At 65.8% G+C, this 18,725-nt stretch overlaps 1 protein-coding gene across 5 annotated transcripts in view; it reads left to right on the top strand.

The window, feature by feature from the left end:
• The window catches only part of BTBD19 (BTB domain containing 19), a 70,477-nt gene that overhangs the window by 33,218 nt on the left and 18,534 nt on the right, over positions 1–18,725 (top strand). For 4 of the 5 annotated variants that reach the window (XM_054037827.1, XM_054037823.1, XM_054037826.1 and 1 more), the window contains exon 4: positions 11,471–11,530. The exons of the other annotated variant lie outside the window; for it this stretch is intronic. In XM_054037827.1, coding sequence (XP_053893802.1) covers positions 11,471–11,530 — 60 coding nt within the window. The remainder of the gene's footprint in view (positions 1–11,470; positions 11,531–18,725) is intronic. 5 annotated transcript variants of the gene reach the window in all.

The following is an 18,725-nucleotide window of genomic DNA, read 5'->3' as shown; positions in this document are numbered from 1 at the left end:
GTCGGTTCCAACGATGCTACCCACCCTGCGGGGGAGAGGCCGGGGGCAGTGATTTATTTGTGAAGTTCCCAGAAAGCAGGAAGCCAAAACAAAAAGCGGAGGCTGTTTGTGACACAGCTGCGGTCGCCTGCCAGAGCGGTGATGTTGCTGCGCGCCTGGGAGACTCACAGCCACAGTGGGGCTTGAGCTCAGGCCCCGTCACTGGCACAGGGAGCAAATCTCCATTAACTGGGAGCAATATAGGGACACGGACACGCAGCCAAGCAGCTCTGCTCCTTCCCGGAGAGGGCTCTGGTGCATGGGGGCGACTGCCAGTGAAGAATAAAGCAAACGGCAGGGAAAGCACAGAGCAGGGAAGTGACAGGAAAAGCTGTGCCCTGCTGGGAATCCAGGAGGATGGAGCAGTGGGGGGAGGACACCACGCTGGGAGGGGTTGCAAGCACTGTGGAGGACAGTGCAGGGTTTTAGGAGCCCCTCCGAGGCCTGGCTAGCTCATACCAGCCTCGGGCTGTTTAGGGCATTGCATTTAGTGGCCTCTTTTTGTGTCACAGGCTCCCAGCTGTGTTTCAAAATACACCGTCCTGGCTGGCTCAGCCAGACTCTGGTTAAACAGAAGGCAAACGCTGAGCAGTTGGAGGGGGAAGGAAGAGATCACGCTGGGTGGGGGAGGATGACAAAGTCTCACATTGTGGGTGATATTTGGGGTCAGGCGGCGGAGAGGGCGAGATCGGCTGGCTCTTGCTATCCCTGGCCTGGCCCCAGGACACCCCTCAGGATCAGCCTGGCGAAGGCTGGGATCCCATGGTGCCGTTTGCTCCTTCCCCGTCTCATCCTTCAGCTGGCCCGGGCTGTGCTTCCCTTTGTCGTGCCAAAGTTTCTCTGAGTTCCCCCCTTTGCAGGGGACTGCCCATCCCCTCGGTATTCTGGGCACCAGTTCGGCCTCACATCTGCGATAGCCGGTTTGGCCCCTGGCTCTCCGTGTCCCCCAGCGCGGGACGCGGCCCTGGAGCTGTCTCTGGTTGGCCCGGCCCCGCCTGGCTGGCTTGCGCCCTGCGCCGTTGCTCGTTGTCGGTTAATGAGACGTTTGCTGAGCTCGCTCGTTGGGAAGTGGTTCCTGTGGCTGATTGTCCTCCTGGCATGCGCTGCCCCGGCGAGAAGTAGCCCCCGGCGCGGCGGGTTAAAGCGCACCCGAGGTGAAGTCCAAGGCAGGCCGGGCCACCAGCTGCCATCCAAGGGGAGTGGTTCATTCTCCATCCCGGGGAGTCTCCCAGTAAACACCAGGCAAGCTCCGGCACCAGGCACCGAGCTCACTGCTGGCTTCCCGGGCTGACGTTCTCCGTGGGGGTTCAGACCAGATGCTCAGAGCGGTCCCTGCTGGGCGGGAGATCTCTGGCTACTCCAGGACCGTGGCTCAGCCCAGCCCAGCGGACCATCTAGGCTGAGATCCAGGCTGGTCCCAGTCCAGACCAGTGCGCTCTGATCCGGTCCCCGGTCTCTGACAATAGCCAGCGCTTGATGCTTGTTCCAGTTCACGCTGGGACCCTCCTTCTGCCTGGCGACGCGCTGCGTCACTCCGGGGGGAATTCGCGCCTGCCCCCAGCGGCAGAGCCTCGTGCCCAGACACATGTGGGCTCAGCCAAGGGGGTGGCAGCTCTTCCGTGGAGCCTGTGGTGGGGACTGTGGTGCAGGCAGCGTATGGCAGAGCACGATCAGCTGGGGGCAGTCTCCACCACGCCCCCCCACACTCCACGTGCCTGCTTCCATCTGCTTCATGGAACATGAGGCACGACGCTCCGGCCCCCTGCGCGTCGGTCGGTCATGGCGAACTTGCCCAAGTTAGAATCCCCTCTGCCAGCCCCCTGCATGGCATGCTCCCTCCACCCTGCCAAAGCAGTGACGCCCAAGGGGGGTGGGATTGATGCCGCCTGGGTCTCCAGGGCTCTGGGGTCAGAGCAGGCGTTTAACGTTAAAACTGGGTGCAGGTCCAGCGCCCCGGCTCTCCACGGTGCCTCCGGAGCCTGGCTTTGACTGGCGAGGAGGGGGGCACTGGCTGGTGGGCGAGGATGGAGAGCCGGGTACTCTGATGGGATGGACAGTCCCTACCCCTGGCTGTGGTGGGTGGGGGTCGGAGAGATGCTGCCGAGAAAATGCCTCCTCTCCCCCCTCCAGGAGTTATGGCCTGGCACCCCGCAGGCAGGCAGTGGGGCCAGGAATGGGGGGGGGCTCTCTGTGGCCCAGCTGGAAGGAGGATTAGGGTTTTCCTGTTACTCTGGATGGTGGGAAGCAGCTGCAGTCGGCAGCCTGCTGTGATACTGTTGACACCTCCTGGTGTTACCTCCGGGCAGCGGGATGGGGCAGTGGCGACCTGCCAGCTGGCCCTGGGCCCTGGCTCATGGAAAGCGCTGAGAGAAGAGGCCTGTTTGCCGATGCTCAGGTGACAGTTAATCCTGTTTTCTCTGCCCCAGGTCACCCCCAAACGCCGGCCACCCTCTGGGAAAGGCTCGCGAGCAAGTCACCGCCAGGCTGCCTGGCAATGCGGGTGCTGCCCGAGCCAGGCTCTGCAGGGGCGCAGTTTGTCATGGCAGGCGGCCCCTGCTCGGGAGAGGGCCAGGACTGGAGTAAGAGGGGTAGTGTGGGATTGAAGGGCCTTGGTGGAGCTGGGGGGGGGAAGCCCAGGGCTGTGGGTCAGGATTGAGGGGCACTGACAGAGCTGGGCGGGGGGGAGCCCAGGGCTGTGGGTCAAGATTGAGGGGCACTGACAGAGTTGGGGGGGGAAGCCCAGGGCTGGGGTAGCAGGGGCTGCGGGTTGGGAGTGAGGGGCACTGGGGGAGTCCAGGGTTGGGGAAGCAGGGGCTGTGGGTCGGGAGTGAGGGGCACGGGGGGTGCCCAGAGCTGGGGTAGCAGGGGCTGCGGGTCGGGAGTAAGGGGCATTGGCTGAGCTGTCGGTGGGAGGTCCAGGGCTGCGGTAGCAGGGGCTGCGGGTCGGGAGTGAGGGGCACGGGGGTGGGAGGTCCAGGGCTGGGGTAGCAGGGGCTGTGGGTCGGGAGTGAGGGGCACAGGGGGAGTCCAGGGCTGGGGTAGCAGGGGCTGCGGGTCGGGAGTGAGGGGCACGGGGGTGGGAGGTCCAGGGCTGGGGTAGCAGAGGGCTGCGGGTTGGAAGTGAGGGGCACGGGGGTGGGAGGTCCAGGGCTGGGGTAGCAGGGGCTGTGGGTCGGGAGTGAGGGGCACAGGGGGAGTCCAGGGCTGGGGTAGCAGGGGCTGCGGGTCGGGAGTGAGGGGCACGGGGGGAGTCCAGGGCTGGGGTGGCAGGGGGCTGCAGATCGGGAGTGAGGGTCATGGGGGTGGGAGGCCCAGGGCTGGGGTGGCAGGGGGCTGCGGGTCGGGAGTGAGGGTCATGGGGGTGGGAGGTCCAGGGCTGGGGTAGCAGGGGGCTGCGGGTCGGGAGTGAGGGTCATGGGGGTGGGAGGTCCAGGGCTGGGGTAGCAGGGGCTGCGGGTCGGGAGTGAGGGGCACGGGGGGAGTCCAGGGCTGGGGTAGCAGGGGGCTGCGGGTCGGGAGTGAGGGTCACGGGGGTGGGAGGTCCAGGGCTGGGGTAGCAGGGGGCTGAGGGTCGGGAGTGAGGGGCACGGGGGGAGTCCAGGGCTGGGGTGGCAGGGGCTGCAGATTGGGAGTGAGGATCACGGGGGTGGGAGGTCCAGGGCTGGGGTGGCAGGGGGCTGCGGGTCGGGAGTGAGGGGCACGGGGGGAGTCCAGGGCTGGGGTAGCAGGGGGCTGTGGGTCAGGAGTGAGGGGCACGGGGGGAGTCCAGGGCTGGGGTAGCAGGGGGCTGCGTGTCGGGAGTGAGGGTCACGGGGGTGGGAGGCCCAGGGCTGGGGTAGCAGGGGGCTGCGGGTGGGGAGTGAGGGGCACGGGGGTGGGAGGTCCAGGGCTGGGGTAGCAGGGGCTGCGGGTCGGGAGTGAGGGGCACTGGGGGAGTCCAGGGCTGGCGTAGCAGGGGCTGCGGGTCGGGAGTGAGGGTCACGGGGGTGGGAGGTCCAGGGCTGGGATAGCAGGGGGCTGCGGGTCGGGAGTGAGGGTCACGGGGGTGGGAGGTCCAGGGCTGGGGTAGCAGGGGCTGCGGGTCGGGAGTGAGGGGCACTGGGGGAGTCCAGGGCTGGCATAGCAGGGGCTGCGGGTCGGGAGTGAGGGTCACGGGGGTGGGAGGTCCAGGGCTGGGGTAGCAGGGGCTGCGGGTCGGGAGTGAGGGGCACGGGGGGAGTCCAGGGCTGGGGTAGCAGGGGCTGCGGGTGGGGAGTGAGGGGCACAGGGGGAGTCCAGGGCTGGCGTAGCAGGGGGCTGCGGGTCGGGAGTGAGGGGCACCGGGGGAGTCCAGGGCTGGGGTGGCAGGGGCTGCGGGTCGGGAGTGAGGGGCACGGGTGGAGTCCAGGGCTGGGGTAGCAGGGGCTGCGGGTCGGGAGTGAGGGGCACGGGGGGAGTCCAGGGCTGGGGTAGCAGGGGCTGCGGGTGGGGAGTGAGGGGCACGGGGGTGGGAGGTCCAGGGCTGGCGTAGCAGGGGCTGCGGGTCGGGAGTGAGGGGCACTGGCTGAGCTGTGTCCTGGTGCAGCGGGCAGAGGGTGCTGCTGGAAGGCCCTGTCCATGTGTTGCCTGCAGCTGGGCGCGGGCTCTACTGATAACAGCAATCGGTCCATGCCCCTCACCGGAGCAGACGGGATGTTCTCCGCAGCGCTGCCCAGTCCAGTTCTCTCTGTCCGTGGCACCTGCTCTGTGCTCTGGGGTTTCATTCCCGGTGGGGTGTTCACTGGGTGACCCTTGGAGCCATGGATCAGGGTGCCCGCAGCCAGCCCTGCCCCGCAGGTGCCCGACGCCAGCTAGGAAGATGCCAGTGAATTCCCTGCTGTGTGCCCCAGCTTGGCAGATGGGCCTGGCAGAAAGGTGGGAGCACGGGGTGCTGCGTTTGACGAGAGGCCTGGCTGCCAGCCTCCAGGCACAAGGCCGGCTGTTTGCTTTGAGCCCAGGTTTGCCTCAGCACGGCCTATGGCTGGGGAAAGCTGGGCCTGCTTTCCTCCCCGCTGGGGCCAACAGGACAGCAGCTGCCGCCTCCGCTGATCTGCTCCTGAGCCCCTGGCCGGGCGGTTGTCATGTCTGGGCTCCGTGCGTTTTGTTGTCCCAGGCCTGGGGTGCATGGCTAAGGCCCCTCACCTCCTGGGGGGAGGGGAAAGTTTGCCAGCACTGGAAAGAACTGGGCTGTGTGTCTATGCACTGCCGCCCCCTACAGGCTGGAATCAGACCTGCTGTACTCTGTGTCATAGGCCCTATATTGCTCTCCGCTAATTGGGAGTCTCCCTTTGCTCCAGAGGCAGGGGCTGCTGCTCTGGGAGCTGGCTCTGAGTCACTGTCACTGTGAAGTTGTCTGTAACTCTGGCATGCAGCTGGGTGAGAACCAGGAAGCTGTGGGTGGCCCTGGAGTTGATGCAACAGCAAAAGTGACCTTCCAGCCAGCTCCTCTGGCAGCCGGCGCGCTCTCGCTTTCCACATCCTTGCCACGCTGACACCTACCTGAAGGTGTGGTGTCAGCCCGGCTTGCAGCAGCCAACAGCCTCGCCTGCAAGCTCCCAGGCCCACGCACAGGAGCTGGGCACCTCGCCAAATGCTGACAGGGCAGGGCGCCATCCACCCATTGGGGCTGTACCGGCACTCACGGGGCGGGAACAGGCATCGCGCCCTGGGTGAGCTCCGGCGGGGGCCTCGGGCGCTCTCAGCACGCTTTGTGCAGCCTTGAAGCCCCCAGCGGCTGGGAAGTGGCTGCCGCCAGCGCTGTGCCCCACCCCCGTTGGTGATGCGGGCACCTGCCTGGTGGACTGGTCTGAGCTCCGCCCAGCTCATTGCACGTAAGGGCCATCGGCCAGGAGTGGGTCCCAGCCCCCGAGCCAGGAAGCTGGAGGCCAGTTCCCTCGGAGGCTCATCAATCCAGCTCTTTTCCTGCCAGAGGGGAAGGGATTTCTCTTCTGTGGCTGGCCGGGCGGATGTGGCTGGGACAGGCCTGAGTCGGAAACCCAAAACATCGGCCTCTGCAACGGCTGCTGGGGGCTGCAGACCAGAGCGTGTGCGTCAGGAAGGGACCCGGAAGAGAGAGCGTTTCTGTGCCATTTTCTCATCACCTGTGGGCATAATGATCCGGGGTGGCTAACGAGCCCCAGCCCCTGTGATTAGACCAGAGACCTCCACGGGCCAGCCGGCTGCCTCCTTTCCTAAGGCTGCAGCAGGCGGGGGGAGGGGGCGTTGCCCCCTGGGATGCAGGTGGAGGGGTAAGCAGGAAGCAGTGGGAAATCCCCAGCCGGGCAGCCTGGCTTGGCTGGGACGCAGATGCGAAGTTTAGGCTCCCTTCCCAGTGCTGGCGGGCCCAGCTCCTGATGCAACGGCCCCAAGGCCATAGCCGGCTTTTCCCACACAGCGTCTGGCACGGAAGCTACTTATCCAGCCAGACCAGCCCTGCACCTCCCCAGTGCCCCAACTCTGCTGGATGGGGGCCCTGCCCCGGGCACTGCAGAGCCCCGCTCCGGGGCGCAGGCTGGGGGTGAGTGGGGCAGCGGCTGCACAGATACACTTATCCCTTGGCCCTGTATACGCCACAGGCGGGGGGCCCCGCTGCTCCAGCCCCCTCCTTTCCGCAGGCTGCCTTTGGCCCAGTGTCTGGAGCTGACAACACCCCATTGCTCAATAAGGACAAACGCAAAGTACTCCACATAGGAAGTCAGTGCAATCAGTTGCACACATACAAAATGGGAACTGCCTGCCTAGGAAGGAGTGTACAGTCCTGCGGAAAGGGAGCTGGGGGTCATAGCTGACCACAAGCTAAGTCTGAGTTAACAGTGTGACACTGCTGCAAAAAAAGCGAACATCATTCTGGGCTGTATTAGCTGGAGTGTTGTAAGCCAGACACAAGAAGTCATTCTTCCGCTCTACTCCGCGCTGATTAGGCCTCAACTGGAGTATTGTGTCCAGTTCTGGGCGCTACATTTCAGGAAAGATGTGGACAAACTGGAGAAAGTCCAGAGTGAAGGGCAACAAAAACGATTAAAGGTCTAGAAACCATGACCTATGAGGGAAGATTGGAAAAACTGGGTTTGTTTAGTCTGGAGAAGAGAAGACTGAGAGGGGACATGATACCAGTTTTCAAGTACATAAAAGGTTGTTACAAAGAGGAGGGAGAAAAATTGTTCTCCTTAACCTCTGAGGCTAGGACAAGAGGCAATGGGCTTAAATCGTAACCAGGGCGGTTTAGGTTGGACATAAGGAAAAACTTCCTAACTCTCAGGTGGTAAAGAACTGGAATAAATGGCCTAGGGAGGTGGTGGAATCTCCGTCACTGGGGATGGTTAAGAGCAGGTTGGACAAACCCCTGTGAGGGATGGTCTAGATAATCCTTAGTCCTGCCTCAGTGCAGGGGACTGGGTGGGGTGCGTGGGACCGTGGCGGGGCAGGTATGGCCGAGGGGAGCATGGGTGGGCAGGACCGTGGAGGAGTAGGTCGGACTGAGGGGAGCAGGACTGGGTAGGTGGTGCGGGACCATGGTGGAGCCGGCAGGACTGAGGGGCACGGGGCTGGTGGGCGGGGCCATGGGGCACATGGCGGGGTGGGCGGAGCCGTGATGGGGCGGGCGGGGCTGTGGCAGAGCAGGTTGTGGCTGGGCCAGTGGAGCCATTGGGGGGGCGGGTGGGGCCGTGGCAGAGCAGGGTTCGGCTGGGCGGGCTCTGATGGGGTGGGAGAGGCATCTCACCCACATGCCACGTGGTGGGCTCCGCTCGGTGCCTCCTGGCGTGCCTCACCAGCGGGCTAGAGGGGCCACCTGTGGCTGCAGTAGGAAGTCGCCAGCTTCCCTAAGCCCTGGCTTCTAGTGCCAGCATCGCTTTCTGCTGCAATTTCCTTTGCTTGTGGTTTGCTTTCCGGGGCTGGACACGCCCGGTCGGGAGCAGGGCCGAGCAGGCTGGCCACAGTGCTGAGCGAGGCGTAGCCGCCAAGGGCTCCTGGGAAGGGCGCGGCTTTTCCTTCCTCTGCTCACAGCCGCTGGGTGAAACCGGGGGAAGAGGGGGCGGCCAGGCCATAGAGGGGGTGACCCGTCCCCTCTGAGCAATCCTGGGGCTCCTGGAGCGAGCGGGTGCCCGGCCTACTCCCCCTCTGCTGCGCCATGTAACCTCCTGGCGCGGAGTCCTGGCTTTGTGGCTTCCACCTTCCCTTGACCCCTCAGGCAAAGGCGCCAGCTTCCTCCCCTTGCCCTCGTGGGCCACGGCCTTGCTCTCCCACGCCTCCCTGCGCAGGAACCCGGAGCCTCTCTGGGGAGCCTCAGAGCCTGGGACTGAATCACAGCCTGGGGGCCGGTCACTGCCAGCCGGCGGCAGAGCTGGGCCTGGAGCTGAGGCCTCCGGACCCATCCTCCAACCTCTTCCCTCGTCGGCAAAGCACCGGTGGTGGGAACCCAGCGACCACCGGGGCTGGTGCCTCTCCCAAGGGAAGAGGGGCCGTTGGGGAGAAACGCCGACCCCAGCCCAGCTCCCTTCTCCTGGGGGCTCCTTCTCCCATCCCGGCCGGGCCTGCTGCCCAGGTCGGCCGAGCCCCGGTGGGACCAATGCGAGCTGTGACGCTGGGTATCTGTCTCTGTGTGACGGCAGCTTGGGGACGGACTGGGCGCTCGGAGAGGGCGCTGCCCAGCGGGGCCTTGCTCACCGGCAGCACGTGATCGCCTGCTTTCTGCCTGGGTGAGGAGTCAATCCATCCTCTGGCCTCCAGGGGAGAGGAAAGAGCCCGAGGCCCCCGGGGCTGCCGGGCCAGAATAGCGGGGCTTTGATTTCTTCCTAGCACTGTGGTAATGCAACCCCCGTCCCTGCGGGGCTGCTGAGCGCCTGGGGCTGGGAAATCGGCCTGCCGTGAGGAACCTCTTCCCCGGCTGCTCTGGAGTCCGAGATCGGCTGGAGGTGAATTTCTACGGTGACGCCGGGACTCCCCTTCCCGGGACCTTGTCTCTGGCGTCCTGTGCCCTGGGTGACTCAGGAACGGCCGGCGCTGACGGGCTACAAGGCAGGAGACAAGCCCAGTAATGCCACTAGAGCCATCGCCCCCAGCCTGCTGGGCACTAAACATCTGGGGCGGGGATCCCCCCTTGGCTGGCCCCTGTCTTTCCCCAGGCCCAGGCTCAGAGATGGGGATTGGCACCTTGGGCGCGCTCCCCTCTCGCAGGGGTTGAGACCGCGGAGGGTTGCTCCTGGCTGCTGGGCTGGGGAGGGGCTCTGGGGCTGAGTGGCTGTCGCGATGTATTGAATGGCTCTGCTAATGATCCCCCCAGGAATCCGTGGCTGGGGGCCTCGGCCCCCAGCAGAGTCCCAGCACAGTGGGGACCCGCGCTAGGCGTAACTGTGAACCGCTTCCGGCGCGGCGAGGGGTTGGAGGGAGGCCGGATGCATCTCCATGGGGCTCCTTTGCCCTCCCACGAGGAAGGGAGCCAGACACGCCCATCCTGGCAGGTCGGTGCCCTGTGTCAGAGTCAGGGCACCAGGCAGAGTGGGCGGCACGTGGAGTGGGCAGTGTGATGGTGCACAAGGAAGCAGGCAAGGAGGGTGGCTGTGACTCCCAGCCAGGAGTGGGAGTCAGGGCCACTGGCTACAAAGCCGCAAACATGCCCTGGCCTGTGTTCCTAAGCCCCCCGCCTCCTCTCCCCCCGACCCTGACAGGGTTCCAGCGAGTGGCGGTTCAGTCCGTGGCCTTTAGCACCCGGGACCATAGACCGGTGTTGACCAGCGTTTGGACAGTGGCACAGCCAGGGCAGAACTGTGGCACAAAGGGCTGGGGCAATTGCTCGGGTGAATGGGCCGATGCCCCCGCAGGAGCTGCCTGTGGTGGGTGAGCCTGGGAGCTCTGGAGCCAGGCGCCCGCAGGCAGGAGCAGACTCGTTCTGTTCTGGGCCATGTCGTTCTCAGCTCACACTACTCCCCGGGCACCTTCCGGGCGTGCGCTGAAGGTGTGGCTGCCCAGGGGCTCGAGCTGTCCCCAGGGGGAGAAGTGGGCGCACAGTGTGGTGGTTTGTTTTGGAAGGGCTGGGGTTTGTAAGCGCTCTGGGTGTAGGCCGGTTGGAGCCCTGCGCCGGCACCAGGGGGGAGGTTTGGCCTGGTCTGTAGTTCCACAGGCTGGGCCCAGCACTGCCTCCTGCATGTGCCCCCAGGTTCTGGGGCTGGAGGCAGGGGGCTGAGCCTAGACGTCCCTTCTGGCCTGGCCACCTACGACCTTGGCCCAAGTTCAGGGCACTCCCCGTCTTGGTTTGCATGTGTCCTGCGAGCAGCAATGCTGTGGGGCGATGTTCCCGGGGCCCGGGGGATTTCCCAGCTGGCAGCACGGGGGCGTCCTGGACATTCTGGGAGAGGACCCAGAACTGGCTGGTGTCCTGCAGAGGGCCAGGGGCGTCAGTTGATAGGACCCCAATGGCCGAGCTATTATCTGGGCCAGGGCCAAGCCAGCTAGACGTCACCCCCACCTGGCTCTTGGGGTTCTTTCTGCAAAGGAAACAACCCCCCCACACCTAGTTACCCAGGCAGCACAGCGGGGAAACTGAGGCACACACACAAGTCATACAAAATATTATGAAAAGTTCCACTCTGTCACACCGGGGTCGGCCAAGCCGTTCCTCTTCAGTCACCCCCCCCCCATTAATTTTGCGAGGGGTAGAGGTCAGGAACCGCACCAGGTCATCCCACTGGAACGGCGCAGCAGAAGCCTCCTGCCCCACACCCCTTTAGTACATCTTGGGGTGGGGGAGCTTTGAAACCCCTTCATTTCCCCCAGCCACAGTGCCACATCCCTGCCGGTGCTGCCTGGCCTCCCTCTGTGAACCAACCAGCCCAGTGCACGGGGCTCGTGTGTAGAACCAATGTGAATGAAATTGTTTTTAGTTATCCACTGTACCATTGTAACTTCTGTTCACCATTTCATTACACTTGCCATTTTGCAGTGCATCCCACATTGGGCGGTTGGCTCGATCACTGTCCCTGGGCAGCCCACACGCCGGCTCCTTTCAGCCACCTCTTTTCCTGTCCACTGCCCTCTGGCTCTCGGTGATGGTTCCCGAGATCCAGGCTAGTGCTTAGTTCACTCACCCCTTTACCTGCCTCAGTGGGCACAACCGTTCCCAGGCCGTATTCACCACCCTGCCCCGTCTTCCACGAAATGCAGCCTCCCCCGGGCTCAGGCCCCCACGTCACGCCAGGCCTACTCCGTGACACTCCCCCGGATCCACCTGGCAGAGGGGCCCCGGTGAGGGGCTGGGGACTCCCCCTTCTGCCAGCCTCCCCACGGTGCTGAGTCAGACTGGAACGGTGCATGTCAGAGCCGTGGTGGGGATCTCCTGGCGGCGCTCGGTGTGGGAGGGGGAGTGACGGTGGCTTCTCACCGCCCCCACAGTCTGTCTGTCTCTCTGTGTCTCCTGCAGCTGTGCGTCGAGTTCCTCACGGGTGCGCTGAGCGTGGAGCTGGTCTGCGAGGCGCTGCAGGTGAGTCCCCTCCCGCCCCGTGGGCTGGCTGTGTTCCCAGGAGCTGGCTGGGGTGGGGAACCCGTGACTGTGATTCCTCCTCCTCCGCGGCTCTCTGCCCACTCGCCGTGCGGCCCCAAACAGCTCGGCCCTGGCCCCGGGAGGCCGTGCCCTGACCCCTGCCAGCTGTGCCTGGGCAAACCCCTCGACAGAAAGGGCACGTGGCCTGGGGCGGGGCGTTGATGGCGAGGAGCGGGTTGGCCTCTCCTCTGGAGGGTCCCCCAGCAGGATCTGGCCCCAGGCAGCGGGTTGATGTCTAAGGTGAGTGAGAGGAAGACTGGGGCAGCCGGGCGGAGGGGTCCCTGGGATCCTCTGAGATGTCCCGGAGATCAGCCAAGGCCCCCACAACAGGCACGAGGGCCTGCGCCAGCACCTGCAGATGCCGGCGGGATCCCTTATGAGAACCGCCTCCGGCTTCATCCCCCCTGCCCGAGCGTTCAGGAGCAGGGAACGCGCCCAGCGTAGATCCCCCGCCCTGGGGGGGGCTGTCGCCCTGGGCTGCTCCCTGAGCCCCCCCCCCAAGAGAGCCCGGGTCCCAGGTCCTGGGAGGGGGGTGCTCGCAGCTCGGCCCAGCTGGGCCCCCAGCGTGCGGCCTGCCAGAGGAGCGGGAGGCTGGAGTGCAGCAGCCCCTCTCCAAGCCCCGGCTTCGATCCACCCTGCGCTGCCCGGGAGGGGAGCCAAGGCCCCATTCAGCCCCCCTGGGGGCCTGTTGTGCGGGGGCTCTTTGTGCCCAGACACCTGCCGCTAAGGAAGTGAACTGGGCCCTGCCGACACAAAGGAGCCCAGCCAGGCAGCTGCAGCGTGCGGACGGGCCCCGCGGCCCCTGCACCAGCCGGCCCTTTGTCTGCCGAGCCGGGGTTTTGGTGGAGGGGGTCGTCCGCGTCTGTCCCCCCGCTGCGAGGTTCTAAGCCCTGGCTGGTTGGTTCCCATGGCAGCCCCCGGGAGGGAGCGTGGCCTAGCAGTCAGGTCGTGGGCCTAGCGGAGGAGTTGGGGGGTGGGCTGGTATCAGTTGGGCTGCGCCATGCGGTGCCGAGTGGGGCATTGTTCTGTGCAGCCGGCTCCTGGTCCCCTCCCCGCCAGCTCCGGGGGCCGGGCCCCTTTGATCTGACAAAAGGCCCGTGCTGACTTTGTCTCCTTTGCCCTGGTTTGTCCTCGCAGCTGCCTGGCGCGATCCCAAGTGCTGGCTGGGGGATGGGGCTAGAGCCATCGCGCTGGGTGGGACACGGGCACGGTGGGCAGCAGGGATCCCGGGACGACTTGAGGAGCCCCCCACGTGCCAGGTGCTTTACAGGCCGGTTGGCGACCACGTCCCAGCCCCACAGAGCCAGTGTTCGGGATACGTCGCCTGCGTGGTGGTTGTGGGCCCCTGGGGGAAATCGAGGCCGGGTTCCACGCTGCCTGGGCGCTCGGGTGCTGCGGGACGAGCACAGTATGGAAACGTGGCTGGAGGAGAAGGCAGAGCCCAGCTCCCAGCCCCTCGGGGCCAGGACAGAGCAGCCAGAGCCTGCTTGTCTCCACCCGCCCTGCGTGGAGCAGCCCTGGGGCAGACCCGGCCACCGAGGTGGCTGCCCGGGGGAGCGGATCGGCGCCTGGCCCTGGGCTCTCGGATGTGGCTGTGGCCTCCTTTCCCCTCAGACCTGCCTCGTGGGGGTGACAGCGAGTCCATGTGCCGACTGTGGACAGAGGGGCTGAGAGTCTCAGGCGTTTGGGGCCGGATCCAGAGCTCACTGGAGTCGAACAGCCTTTGCACCAGGCCTTGTGACACCAGGCACAAGCCCTGGGCTGCCCCGGGCAGGAGCTCTGGGGGCTGCAGGGGGCGGCTTAAGTCCGATTCTGCCCTCACGGAGCCGGGGTAAGTCAGGAGCTGCCCCGCATCAGAGCCGGGCCCTGCAAGCTCAGCATGCAGACGCCAGGTTACCTGCCCTGGGGGCGTGGGGCTTGCAGCTCCTGGCCCGTAGGTCAGCGTGGCCCGGGGGGGCTCACTGGCCCTGGCCCAGGCTGCCTGTCTCTGGAAGCCAGGGGGTCAGAGCTGGGCACCTCGGAGGCCGTTTGCTCCCTGGCTGAACAAGACCATCAGGCTGGCGGTTGCAAGGGGGGAAGGACTCCCAGCCCAACGGGGCAGGGGGAGAGAGAGACGCGCTGCCTAAGTGACCAGCTCCACCGCCTCCGTCTCCCACCTTCGGGGCGCCCTGCCCTGAGTGCTGGTGCCTAGGCCTCAGACACAGGCTGCAGGGCCGAGGGCTGTGCTTGCTGGGGCGGTGACCAAGTTCCCCGCCAGGCCCGTTCCTACGCAGTCAGGCCCCTGGCCTGAGCTCTCGCACGGCGTCGGGACGGGGTTTCTGCTTCTGAGCGCCCGGACCCAGCCCGGCCTGTGGCTGTCCGCGCTCCGGTTCTCCCCGGGAGAGGCCAGCGCCCGCCCCGCAGCCCGTTCTCGCTGGTTGTGCCTGAGGCCCAAGGAGAATCTGGGCCCCTCCTGGCTTAGCCTGGCCGCTTGTAACCCCGGGGACAGTCTCTGCTCGGCAGGCGATGGTGTGTTCGGCTGATGCCCAGGCCCTGGGGGCTCCCTGGCTCTTTGAGCCGCTGTCCACCTCGCCCCACTGCCCGGCTGCTCGTTACGGGCACAGGACAGGGCCTGCGGGAATTGGCTCGGAGGCCGTGCTGGGGTGGGGGTTTGTGACCCTCACAGCCACGCACGGGGAGACGCCGAGAAGAACGCTGGCAGAAGCTAGGACGCGCTGGAATGAATAGCCGCAGCAGTGTGAAGTCAGCCCCTGGCCCGAGGGCCCTGCCTGGCTCAGGGCACAAACGGACAGTGCTCACCTACAGCCCCGCCTGCGATAACCAGACAGCACTGACTGGATCCCAGCTGCTCCGGATCGGGCTCTCTTGTGCAGCGAGGGGTGGGCCCTGCCCGCAGAGCTTATAATCTCCGGTGCTGAGCACTCCGGCCTCGGCCGAGTCTCCCCTGAGCGAGGCTCTTAAACTACCTGGCTGGGCACCGGCGCAGAGGTGGCAAACCCTGAGCAGGAGCTAGGGCCAGATTTTCAAGTGCTCAGCATCCAAACCTGGAGGCAGATTTCCCCAAGAGCCGAGCGTGCGGCGTGGCGCCGGGAGCCCCAGCCCGCGCTGCCTCCGTGCGGTGCCCGGAGCGGAACAGGGAGCTGGCCAGACGAGAGACGCCCCAGAAGGGTTGAGCTGTGTCTGGACCAGCGGGGAGGCTCTGCGGGGGGCCTTTTGGCTCAGGCACACTGGAAGGAACGAGTCGATCACCCCCCCACTGGGCTCTCCGTTGGCCCGGGTGTCGTGGTGGGGAGCTCGGGGAAAGGTCAGCAGCAGCCCAGCACGCCGGCCCGGCACGGGGGCAGCATGCCAGGCAGACAGCTCAGTAAGTGAGGACAGACCCAGGAGGAAGCGGATCCTCCCTGCCTTGAACCCCGCTAGTTTCCCAGTGAGCAGGGACAGTGAACTCGCCCCATTTCTCTCCGTCAGCCCGTTCCCAAATCCCTCTCGCACTGGGACCCAGCGCGGGAAGGGGCAGCCCCTTTTCCTACAAATCCCCTCCCCCAACTCTCTTGCCTGCCAGGGTTCACCAGCCCTACCAATGCTAGTGGGTATCAGCACCTAGGAAGAGCTTTGCTCCCCTGGTGCCAGCTCTTTGGGCAGCGAGTGTGTGATGGGGCATCTGCCACACACTGGCCTATAAAGGGGTTAAGGGACCCTAAGGAGGCGGCGCAGAAAGCAGCCAATAGGAGAGGGGCTGGGAGGAGCAGCCAATCAGGGCCGGGCAGGCGTACATAAGAAGGGCTGCTGGGCGGAACAGCTTTAGTTGCTCCCTGGAGCTCGAGGAGGGAGGACTGGCTGCCTTGGACAGAGCAGCGCTGTGTGGGATCAGGGGAGAGCGAGCGAGCTCCTGGCTGGCTGGCTGGCTGCTAAGCCTGGCATGCTGAGGCCCTGAGATAAGGGCAGAGAAGGTGCTGGAAGCGGCCCGGGGAAGTAGACTGAGCGGTTGGCGGGGATACAGCGTGTGGCTGCTGTCTACAGGGTCCCTGGGCTGGGACCCAGATGAGTGGACAGGCCTGGGTTCCCGCCCCCACTCACCACTGAGAAAGGGGCTGGAGTGTCAGATGGCGGCACCTCCCCGCGGAAGGGGAGAGCACAGGGTGGGGCACAGCTGGGGGGCTTTGTCCTGAGAGGACGCCGCATGGGTCCAGGAGGAGAAGTGATGGTGGCAAGACATCACCAGAAGAGGGTGCTCTGGCTAGCAGGGCTAATCTCCGGGACAGCCAGCAGGAGGCGCTAGCGTGACGAGTCGCACCCCGTCACAGGGTGCTTTCCTTGAAGCCCCAGCTCCTGGAGTCCCATGATCACAGCAGAGGCACAGTTTTCATTTAAAAAGAAACAAGTTTCTAGCCCCCCGTGACTGCAGAAAACCAGTTGCAAGTGACCCCAAAAGGCTCCGAAAGCAGAAGGCGAAGAGCCCCGAACATGCGCGTTCTCATGGTTTGGCGGCACTGCCTCCCTGGGGTTAGGCGACCACATTGGTCAAGAGACTGGGAGCCAGGCACTTCCCTGGGATTGTGACCCCATTGCAGCGAGAGGGACGGAGTTCTTAGCCAGTGATCGTCCGCCGCGGCCGCCCCCCTCTTGGAGAGCTCTGCTGGGCACAGCTGGGTTGTGGGATGCCCTTCAGCTGCCCCCGCTTGGCATATCAGGGCACCTCCTGACCCTCACTGCCCCAAGCAGCCTTCCACAGAGCCGGTCCCTGCCGACGCACCCGTCACCACAGCGTCTGGGCGCCCCGAACAAGCAGGCTGTTGGGCTCCCTCCTGGGAATTCTGGGAGCTCCCTACAGGCCTCGGTGTGGGGCAGACGCATGTAAACAGCCGCGTGTGCCCCACTCAGCGAGCCGGGGAGCTAATAATAGCGCAGTGAGGTCAGCGCCGTTCCCCAGCACTTCCTGTTTTGCTGCAAAGGGCCCCGTCTGTGGGCGGGGGTGGGGATGAGGTGAGCGCGCCCGGGTGGCGCGGTAACCTTTGCTGGGGGAGTTTACATTCACACCTGGTGCACTGGTGACGCGCTTGGGACGCTCCCCGCGTTCCTTCCCCAGGCTGACATTAAAGCAGTGTGCGCTTCCCTCCCCCAGCCCCTGCCAGGATGGCGTAACCATCTAGGCAAGCAGCTCCCCTGGGCATAGGGGCATCCCCCGTGCTGCCCGCTCAGCTGGGCTCCTAACCCTGTGGCGGGCCAGGGAGCCGGCCTGGGGGTGGGGGAAAGGGATGGTGGAGTCAGGAGTGGAGCTGGGCACGGGGAATGGGGCAGGGCAGATCCGCGGGCACCTGGCCCGCTCCGGGTGAGGCAGGGCATTGCTGGCAGTTCCTCCAGGTTCCTGGCTGACGGCTGGGTCTGTGCTGGTGCAGCCCCCCGGCCCTGGCAGAAGGAGTCTGTCCGCCCCCCCTCTGCTAGCGGCAGAGCTGCGCCCACATGTCCGTGGTGCCTAGGCTGGAGGTGGGGACGGGCTCTGCACCGTGCCACGGCTCCGGCTTGGGGATCCCTTGGGGCGATGGTGAGGATGCTGAGAGGGCAGAACGTGCCGCCGGGAGGCTGAGCCGGGCGCATCTGGGGCAGCAAGAGCCAGGGAGGACCTGGTCGCGGGTCTGCCGGGCAGCGCAGCCAGAGCCGCACCGAGGCAGCTCAGCACCAAACCCACCGTCACTTCCCCTCTGGTGGCGCCTGGGCCTAAGGCCTGCTCAGGGAAACGCCCGCCGGCTGCTCAGCAGGGCCTGGCTCGAACTGCCACGTCCAGGCCGAGGCCCGTGCACCCGTGGCCGGGAAAGTGCCGGCTTGGCAGCCGTAGACTGACGGGCGGCGGGCGTGGCCCAGCCTGGGGCCAGCCTGGCTAGCGGCAGGGTGAGCTCCCGCTCCGCTGCCAGTTGATGTCAGCGGGGATGGCGGCTTTCATTTCCACCGAGCCGTCCACCGGGACCCGAGGCGAGCCTGTGTCTCCGCCGGCCCCCCGGAGACGGGCCTCTCCCCACAGGCAGCCAGGATCCCCCCGTCACCCAGCCCAGGGCACCGTGCGGGGCAGGTGTCCCCAGGGCTTCACTTGCCCCGAAGGGAAAAGTCGAGCTGGGGTTGCCTCTGCAGTGTGGGGGAGGGCTGAGAGCAGGCACTGACAGAGAGGCAGTGATGCACAATGGGCAGAGCGCTGGGCTGGCCCTCCAGAGATCTGGTTCCTATTCTTGGCTCTGCCACTGGCCTGCTGGGGGAACTTGGGCACGTTATTCCCCCTCCCTGTGTCTCAGTTTCCCCTCCCACTCTGAGGAGCTCTTTGAGGCAGGGGCTGCCTGTCCCTCTGCACAGCACCCAGGGCGGGGGGGCCTGCTCTCAGCAGGGGCCGGCGGGCAGCCCTGGCTCTGCCGGAACAGAGTCAGCAAGGGCACCGGGTCTGCGAGGGCAGGGCCGGGGAGGGGACGGGGGCGGCTTTCCAAGGCGCAGGGAGATTTTCCCCCTCGGACTGCGAGCTGCTCTCGGTTGCTGATTGATTCAGAGAGTGGCTCAGAGCAGGCTGGCGGTGAGGAGGAGGCCCCGGAGAACATGCTGACGCCGGAGTTTCTGTTCCATCGAAACGCTGCTCCCAACAGCCATGGGGCCTGCGCCGGTGCAGTCAGGAGTCGCTCAAAGGGCCTGATTCTCCCCTCGCTGATGCTGGCAGGCTGGGCTGAAGATGTAGCCATGGGTTCCCTGCTGGAAGGGGCTCTGTCACCCGGGGGGGGGGGCTGTGTGAGAACTACCCCACGGGGGTGTCATTCCCCCCGTCCCACTGACTGAGGAGGGCTGGACGTGACCAGCATGGCCACAAGACATGGGCAGGCAGGACTCTGTGCCCCAGCACGTCAGGCTGGGCAGAGCTGCCTGGCAGTACCATAGGCCGGGGCCCGGATCTGGGCCTGGAGATCAGACCAAATGACCCTGCCGGCTCACAGAGCAGCCTGGGCACCGGGCTCCAGGGGCAGGCCAGAGGCCAGTGGCTGAGGAGCCCCCCATGAAGAAGGCTCCTTAGGGACACGCTGGCCCCTGGAAACCAGCTTTACCCGACTCCTTTATCCCTTTCCTCGAGTCCTGCCCCGGCCCTGCTGGAGCAGAGCCCTTCTGCTCC

Source organism: Malaclemys terrapin, chromosome 8 (genome assembly GCF_027887155.1).
Source record: "Malaclemys terrapin pileata isolate rMalTer1 chromosome 8, rMalTer1.hap1, whole genome shotgun sequence".
NCBI lineage: Eukaryota > Metazoa > Chordata > Testudines > Emydidae > Malaclemys > Malaclemys terrapin.
This window is presented reverse-complemented; position numbering and strand designations above follow the sequence as displayed.